Here is a 9,421-nt window from a genome sequence, read left to right on the forward strand (position 1 = left end):
TAACTTCAGTCTTTTTAACATCTGATCACACCTCTTGATTGCGTCCAACAGCTGTGTAAGAAACACAATTCCCTGCCTCTCGAAGTAAGCGTCATGAGGCCTATTTTTTCTCTGAGTCCCATCACAAGCTGCTTCATCACCCGTAATCTTTAATCCCGTGATCAAAACAAACTCGAACATCGAAAAATTGGCGACTTTACCCCCGACTCCGTAATCTTTAATCCCATGATCAGAGCAAGCTCGAACATCGAAAAAGTGGCGACTTTGCCCCCAACTGCAAAGTGGACGGCATCGTCGTCGACTGGACTCAACAATCGACATAGAAGTGCATCAATGATCTAACTCGAGTATTGTGGATCTCTCAACGAGTACAAGGGCCACAGGAAGGACTGATTCAGCATATCAACATGTTGATCATCGAGCAGCTTTAACACAGCAGTGAAATTGTCAAAGCTACTATTTCACGTAACTTTGCCTGGCATCTGTCTCAACTTTGTGTCAAGATGATAATCCATCCTGTAAAAATTCAAAATGTTATAACATTGTAAAGTGATAATAGAGTAAAGTATAATAACAGAAAATTTAGCGAACGAAATTGTAACCACAATATGCAAGACGTAGATTCATAATAATTAAAATCATCAATAATGTGATTTTTTTTATCCTATTATCAATAATGTCAATTTTTCCCAATTATGAATATTTTCTTAATCAATTCAAGTTCAAAAAATATTTAAATTCGATGAATGAAAATAATATTATTTATCAAAAATTAATAATAAAAATAAAAATAAATATTAAATTTCAAATTAAATTTTCAACAATTATTTCAAATTACAATTAAAAATTAATTAAATTTGATCAATGAAAAGAATATCATCCAAAACTATTAATAAAATTAAAAGTAAATAATTTATTTAAATTTGACGACTAAATAAATTATTATTTATCAAAAAATAATAATAAAAATAAATATTAAATTTCAAAATAAATTTCCAAATATTATTTCAAATTACAATTAAAAATATTAATTAAAGTTGATGAATGAAAAGAACATCATCCAAAACTATTAATAAAATTAAAAATTAAAATTAAATAATTTATTTAAATTCTATGACTAAATAAATTATTATTTACCAAAAACTAATAATAAAAATAAATATAAAATTTAAGTTCACAATTAAAATAATTATTTCAATTCGATGGATGAAAAAATTATTATTTATCAAAAATGAAGAAATAAAAATAAATATTAAAACAAAAATTAAATGTAAAAATTTTATTTAAATTTAGTCGTAAAATTTTTATTTAAATTCGATGACTAAATAATTTATTATTTATTAAAAACTAATAATAAAAATTATTTAAAATTAAATTATTAAATTATATGTAAAAGAAATTGGGCTAAAAAAAAAAAAGAAAAAAGAAAAAAAGGAGTGGGCCGACAGTCGGCCCACTAAGTTCGGCCTGCTTAACAGTCGGTATGGGCTGACTGTTAACAGTTGGTATGGCCCATAACGATTGTTAACCCGACTGTTTTAGCGAAAAAAGCTCTTACCCCTTTTTTGTCGGAAAATCATCATTTTCGACAAGAAAAGCTTCCAAATTTAAAAAATCAATCATTAAAACACTATATAAACCCTATTTTACTTATATAAACAACAATATATTGAAAAAAGCTCCCACAAAAGAATCATTCACACTTTTTACCAAAATCTAAACATTAATCCAACCAAATATTCAATATTTATGGTTACCTTAACAAGAAGTAGTTCGCTAACGATGGACTAGCAAGTTCTCCGACCGATTGGAAACCGATTTTTTTTGTTTTTCCAGTTTTGTGCGACTATTGAGCAAATGGAAAGAGGATAGCCGAGGGGTATTTTGGAATTTTAAGCTTTAAATTCAATTTTTTTTCAATTAAAAAAATGGTCAAAAGTCACTTTGAAAATAGGGATGGATTATCCTGTCATTTCCAACAATTTCCTCCCGGCTTGGAATAAGGTTAGGTTCGAACGAAATGCAGTATAACACAAGAAAATGGGTTTCTTTTGTTTTTTTTTTTCCCCGTTTTGTGCGACTATTGAGCAAATGGAAAGAGGATAGTCGAGGGGTATTTTGGAATTTTAAGCTTTAAATTCAATTTTTTTCAATTAAAAAGGCGGTCAAAAGTCACTTTGAAAATAGGATGGATTATCCTATCATTTCCAACAATTTCCTCCCGGCTTGGAATAAGGTTAGGTTCGAACGAAATGCAGTATAACACAAGAAAATGGGTTTCTCTTTACACGTGGAATTACAGTGATCGACCTGATTTTCCCTTATTTAAACACTACCTCCTCCACTCTTTTTTCATAACGTTCAAACCATCTAAACATTCTCATCAAACTAAGTGAACTTGACAAAGTTTCTAATCCGTTTTAAATGAACTTTTCCTATATTGTCAATATCTCGAAGACATTTACTAGGTCACAAGTCATTTTCTATGATTAAATGACCATATTTAATAGAAGTCCGACAGAAGGCAAATTTCATTTTAACCAAAAAATAATAATTGACTGGTTTAGGGTATTTTCCCTAGAATTTATTAAAAGTCAGATTTCCTTTCAAGTCAGAAAATTTAATCTGCAAATATTATATTAAGAAACTTCTGTCTTAAATAATCCATGTATGCACCACAAAATTGTGAAACCCAAAAATTATAGAATTTCTTAAGGTAATTTACCCCTTTCCAAGTAGAAAGAAACTTCCAAGCAAAACTGGAGACACTGCCAAGAACCCATACTCGTGTCCCTAAGCTGAGATTGAGTAAAAAAGAATACCATGACAGAAATGATGGAGAAATTAATGGAAGTTCATCAGAATAAATCAAACTTCCCTCAGCTTCCGACCTCGAATGGAGCTATTATTAGCTACGAGCAGATTTTCTGCACTACACATGGGCATGGCTACTTAAGAGCCATAACAAGGAGTTCCAAGTCCTTCTAATCTAGGATAAGCCACATTATCGCAAGCAAAGACAACAAAAATTACAGAACAAGGGATTGAGGGGAGAGAGGAGAAAGAAACAATATAGGTTGACTAGGTAACAACCTGACAAAATTTCTAAAATTGGTGTACCAAGCATCCATCTTCCACCATTGTCAATGTATAAGGAAGATGATGATCCTATTATCTCCAGGTGGATTCACATGTACACCAAAGTTTGAAGCTCTCCAACACTGTAAAATGGATATCGGTTGCTACTTGCTAGTTTAAGCCCTGTCCATCCCAAGATCCAGCCCCAAAAACTTCTTCAATCATATTGCATGTGGGTAAGAGTTCAACTTCGTTTCTTGGACAATTGACGTAACCAAAGTCCCATTCTCTAGCATTGCAGGCCTCCGTCATGAATTCATGGCAACTGAACCCGTTTGTTCCACTTAAGTGACCTGTCCATTGTTTGTGACTATCAGCTTTCTCCATGGTTAGTTGTGAACCAACCCCAGTATCACTAGACCTAGATGAGCGTTCTTGGGTATCACGACCTCCTGTATCATGAGAAAGATTTCCGTCCGAAGGACGAAGAGTAGGGTCCAAACTACATTCGACGTCTAACTTACAAGTACATGCCTCTTGATCATTGATATTATCACCACCAAAATCCACAACTCTACAATCCACAGGAGCACTCCGTGCAACATCCTCATATGCAATGGTTTTTACATGAATGACTTCGCTATGATCAGGATTCATTGGTGATTCAGCCATGGAGTCATAATCTTCACCATTTTGAACTTCATTATCATCTTCACCATTTTGAACTTCATTATCAGTAGAATCCTCGGTTTCCACCCACTCATCATCGTCACTATCAATATTTAATGGGGCAAACCTATTCTGCTCAGCTCGTCTTCGTAGCATAAACACATTAAAATAATAGCTGATAATTTCCTTCTTTGACCGGGAAGGAAATACAACAGCAAGATGGTTCCAGTAGTTCTTTCCCAATGATGTGGGATTAGAAAATATAACCTGGTGAAACAATTTCTCTTCCTCTTCACTCCATTTCTCTGCCACTATCTCTCCCACATAAGAGAATCCCAACTCAGCAAAAGTCTCAGGCCCAAGGGTTCCCCTAAGTTTCTCTCTAGCTTCCATAATGTGTTGTTGAACACATCTGATGGTACCATCGTCTTCACACATACAACCTGTTCTCCCAACCCCAGTGTCTGCAAGTTGATTTGAATCTGACATTGGAACAACACAAGTTCCAGCTAATTTCTCCTCATCAGATTCCAGAGCTTGAGAAACGAGATATGGCGCTTCTATATGTTCTGAGTAACTGGATGTCTTTTTGCAAAAATGTGCACCCCATTCCGGTATATCAGCTTGATAATATTGTCCAACAGGGACAAGTTTCCGAGGAGGACGATCTAAAAGAAAAGAATATATCTCCCCAGGGTGGACTATGGTCCTTGGTTGATGCTCAAAAAAGCGTTCAGGAGACAACATTATATGAAATGGTGCTTCTGGTCTGATATCTTCTTCACTAATAGTTCCGGCAAACAGGGAAGAGCTGGGAAGGGAACCAGGGACACTGGTTTCCACATCTTTTGTGGTGCAAAGTTGTTCAGTAATATACCCAACATCAAGCTTCTGATCACTTTCTGCCTTGGTTTTTGTTAAACCGTTGTAACTTTCACCTATCAAATACTTGAACCAGTCAACGAGCATAACAGGATTATGTGACACAAGAAGCCGTCGTAGCAATTAAAAACTTGAATGACCAAGAATCCAACAAAAAAAGGAGGAATGATGTAAGTAGAATATATCATTATGTGAACCTGGACGATCCATTAGATATTTTGCCCCTGCTTGAGCCCTGTTCTTGGACACTCCTTTTCAACCACGAATTTTCAAACAAAATAATTTTGCATGTAAACCCAAAACTTTTCTCCAATTTTGATCACGCATTCTTCCAAATAATAACTTCTTACAAAAAAGGAGCTCAAACAGGGGCTTCATTACCCAAAAAAAAAAAAAAATACCCTCAGGACCTCAAAAGAATCTTATAAAAAGATTCCCTACAAGTACATATCCAAGTTGTAATAACTTGGAGAGATGCATTCATCTAGGATCCCTTATCTTGCCCTTCTCAATAAAACCTAGTTACACCAAGGACTTTGTCAACCAAACTCTTTTCAGTCGGGTGCATTCTAATCATCCAGTTATGGTTAGGATAAACAGCTCGGTATTTATGGAAAGGCACGAGCAAGTAGACTATGGTGGGTTAAGTAGGATATCACCAAATATAGTGAATTTACATAAGAAATTAATATGACAAACTCTTAGGTCATACATTTGTTCGAGGACATTCATAAGCCCCTTTCACACCTGATTTATGACAACTCTGGACCACAGGCTCAGGAGGAAATTCCAAAGATGAAACAAGCTGACTATTGAGTTCCATTTGCCTTGGTTGTTTAGATGAAACCTCATTTGACTCATCTTCATCAAAAAGCCGTTTTTGGACCATGTTTAACTGTAACTGTAAGAGTAAGATCAAAGAGAGGTTTATGAAAATGTATGAACAAGGAGAATTTGGTAAAAGTTTCACAAAATGACAAGGAAAAAATTGTAAAATGTAAAACCATATTCAAATAAAATAAAATAAAATAAAAAATACTAATACAATTTAAGAAAACAGAAAAAAGGGGAAGCAAAACTAAAATGGTGAAGAAAATCATCTTTGTAGTGTCAGTAAAAAGTCGCCAACTGGACAACCTATGTAGCTCGCTCTTTAACATTTTCATTTAATAAAAAGGATAATAATCTTTCTTCAACTGAGGAGTCCACATAAATGCAATCTTGATATTTTCAGAAAATATTCCATTGAATACTCTGAATGGTGAAGAAAGATTAACAGAATGAGATTCTATATCTTTTAAGAAGGCAAGAAGAGCTTTTTAAAATTCTACAAGTACCAAAATCATAAGTTACAGCATTCATTAACTTTCAGAAAAGAAAAAAGGTTGCACCATTCGTTAGGCATAATGTACTAGAAAGCCATAGACTTCCAGGCAAGAACAGCTTAAGCCTTAAAAAGGCCACCCCAATTTCACCCCCCAAATTTTGTTCAAACAATAAATTTAGAGCAACATCAAGATTCTTGCCTCTTATAAAAGCAACATTCCCCTACGGACCAAAAGATGTCCATGATTGCAGAAAACCTTATAAACGTAAGGACGTGTTGTAAAATTGACCGTGCACAATTTCACGACTATTTGATAACAATAAGAAGCTGACATCAGGGCTTAACAGCACTAACTATCAAGACTCAACATCTCTAACAAATCTTCCAGAGCCACAAACGCTGGAAAGAGAAGAAATACAGAAAAGGCATAACTGGTAAAATTATGCACTAAGGGTCTGTTTGATAGGTCATTATTTTCCATGGAAAATGGAATTCAAATTCCAACTTCCACTTTTTAGCTATTTGATAGCATATTTTTTTTACAGGTAATTGGTTTTCTTGCCGCCTAGACATTTTCATGGTTTTCCTTGAAAATCAATTCCCACCTAGGCTACTGTTGTTGATTTTTTTCTTTTTTCTTTTTCTTTTTTGTTGCTATGGAAACAAATTCTATCCTAATTTTTAAAAAATATTTTCCTTTAATTGACAATTTTCATGTAAAACAAAGTAAAACGAACACCAAAAGATAAATGATTTTCTTGGCCTTTTTTTTTTTTGACAATGGAAACAAATTTCATCCCCAATACCAGTAAATTATATCTCTTTAATTGACAATTTTTATGTAAAACAAAATCAAACGAATATCAAAAAACGCTTTTCTTTCAATATTTTCCACGTGGAAAATTATACCAATCAAACATAAAAATTGACAATTCCCAGTAAAACAATTTCTAGATAATTCAATCCCCTGAAATGCGTTTTTTCCACCTAAATTCAATCTTTGCAATCAAACGGACCCTAAGAGATCTTCAAATTCATATCAAGAAAATGTAAAAACCAACAAAATAGAATACACAAGTCAATAATGCAAAATATCCGAGTCAATTCAACAAAATCAAGACTACCCCACTATTAAAACTTTGAAACCCCTCCAATTCCAAAAGGGCATCACTAAAGTATGTGACATGATGTCATCATGAAACTTGGATTGGTGTAATTGAAAGTTTAGCAGTGACAATTTTAACTTCAGTGACAACTGAGTGTGGTTGACGCTTACCCATTTTTCCTTCTCGCTGTTATAATTAGTATAATACTAGTCAAAACTTATAAAAGAATACACAACTAATAGGAAGCAACCCGCAAATATTTTTGCACACTTCTGTTCTCAAGAAATAAGGCAATACGTCCCTCATTGCGTGTTTGGTGGAGATCTAAAAATTCAAACTTGGATTTGATGGTGCCAAAGAAAAAAAGAAAAAAAAAGATTATTAAAATGACATAATACGTGGCAAGGGACTGTCTTAGACCGGACAATAGGCCCACGTTTTATTAATTATCCCAAAATAATATAAAATAAATTTAGCCCTTAAATCAGAAATTTTTTTCCTTCAAAATACATCAGCAACTTTTCTATTTAACCTCTGAAATTATGATAAAAAGTTAGTTGGTTGATTCGTGCAAAATATCAAACTTATAATAGTCAAAAAAAATTTGCAATACCTCAAAAATTGGAGAAATCTTCAACTCAAATGGAAAGGCAGATCTCGATATTGCAGGCCGATTTTCAATCAACTCAGATATAATTACTTAATTCAAAAGATTAATTCTTTGTTTCTCAATAAAATTTAATAATTTAATAATTATGACGAAACCCTAGATCCCCAATTTATGCACAAACTCACCAATCTAAACACTTTTGACATAACCAAAAAATTAATTTTTAAACGTAAGAAATTAAACGAAGAATCGTGTAACTTGAACCCTACAACGCTAGAAAAAAGGGAAAAATCTTATTTTTAATTTCCCCAAAAGGATAAGTAATTCGGGAGGAAAAATTAGAAACCCAGATAAAAAAACCAGTTAATTTACAAAAATTAAAGCTGAATTCAAAGAGATCTGGCGAGAATCAAACACGTTTCAAACCCTAACCCTAGATTTCGATTGCCTCGACGGAGATAAGCACAAGAGGTATCAATCGAAAGAGAAAAAAGCGAATCGTAAGAATCGGAGGTTAATTTGAGAATCGAGAGGAGAAATCGGCGTCGAATTAGGGGTAGAAGAGAAAGGGATGAAAAAAGGGGAATATTGTGGTTGACTTATTATAATTATTAAAAATAAAGGGATAAAGATAGGTTTAGGGAATATCGTTACAAGAGAAGGGAATGAAAATAAAAATGTACGAAAATAGGTTCGTAATTAAAGAGATTTACGACAAATACCCTCGTATGTGCTTTCACTAAAATTAGATGTGGTGGTTAAAGGCGGAATTTCGCAATCATGGTCTCCGTGGGCTACTCACTGTGGTTGAAAAGTGGAGAGGGTGGGATTTGCAGTGGGTCACCAACAAGGAGACAGATTGGACATCCTTAAAATAAATTTTGTCATTTTTCAATTAAACATATATCATTTTCAATAGAAAAATTCTAAACAAACAGCAAAAGCCACCTCAGCCCCCATCAACAGGACTTGGTGACGAACCCTGCTTGTGTAGAAGAGCTCTTTTCAATAAAATCAAGTAAAACAACTTTCTTGTTTCTTACATGTAAGGCCAAATTAGATTGCGGACAATTATATTTATAAATGTGAAGTAGCCGAAAAGGGTATGTGCCTTCGATGCATACAATCATGCATTCCTTTTGCTTTATGAGGTATAACACACTTTAACATCCAAAATACTATCTTACGAGACTATCGATATCATTGCAATGGAATGTGGACACAAAGTATGATGGACTTAACCTCATATTTGATTTTGATAATAATCAATTTTTTTAGTAAATTTTGATAATATGTTGTGATTTGTATGATTGAAAATTGGTAAAAGTAGTAAGTCTAATAAAATGTGTGATTAAAAATGAATTTGAAAAAAAAAATTATAAGAAATGAAGGTCAAACAGGAGCTGTGTGTTTATAGCATTTTGATGGATCGATGACTCGACATCGCTTCTCCCTTGTTCTCTGTAAGTGATGTACGAACTTAATGCATCGGGTTCAATGGATGAATAATGTTTGAATACCTATCTTGTGAGAATGTAGAAGGTAAGTCCTAGATGTTCTGCACAAGGTAAATAGTTAAGCTTGATATAGAACAATTTTGCTAAGCAAATTGTATTTTCTTTTAATGGTACTAGCATTGTACTTCTTTAATTCAATAAAGTACTCCATTAATACATACTTGTCACAAGTATATATATATATATAGAAAGTTAAAATTGAAAAATTATGATAACAACGAATTAAATTAGT

The 9,421-nt window shown here is 33.3% G+C and overlaps 1 protein-coding gene across 2 annotated transcripts; it reads right to left on the reverse strand.

Moving 5' to 3' along the window:
* Positions 1-2,747: 2,747 nt before the first annotated feature.
* LOC111374848 lies at positions 2,748-8,307 on the reverse strand. Of its 2 annotated transcripts, XM_022997594.1 has the most exons (3): positions 7,676-8,307; positions 5,377-5,530; positions 2,748-4,685 (listed from the first exon to the last, which is right to left on the reverse strand). In XM_022997594.1, the coding sequence occupies exons 2-3, from the start codon at positions 5,516-5,518 to the stop codon at positions 3,250-3,252; spliced, it is 1,578 nt and encodes a 525-aa protein (XP_022853362.1). In that variant the 5' UTR covers positions 5,519-5,530; positions 7,676-8,307; the 3' UTR covers positions 2,748-3,249. The 2 variants fall into 2 exon arrangements, with proteins under 2 accessions (XP_022853362.1, XP_022853363.1); XM_022997595.1 differs by lacking the exon at positions 7,676-8,307 and having other exon boundaries at positions 5,342-5,513.
* Positions 8,308-9,421: the final 1,114 nt, after the last annotated feature.

This window comes from Olea europaea, unplaced genomic scaffold (genome assembly GCF_002742605.1).
Source record: "Olea europaea var. sylvestris unplaced genomic scaffold, O_europaea_v1 scaffold1300, whole genome shotgun sequence".
NCBI lineage: Eukaryota > Viridiplantae > Streptophyta > Magnoliopsida > Lamiales > Oleaceae > Olea > Olea europaea.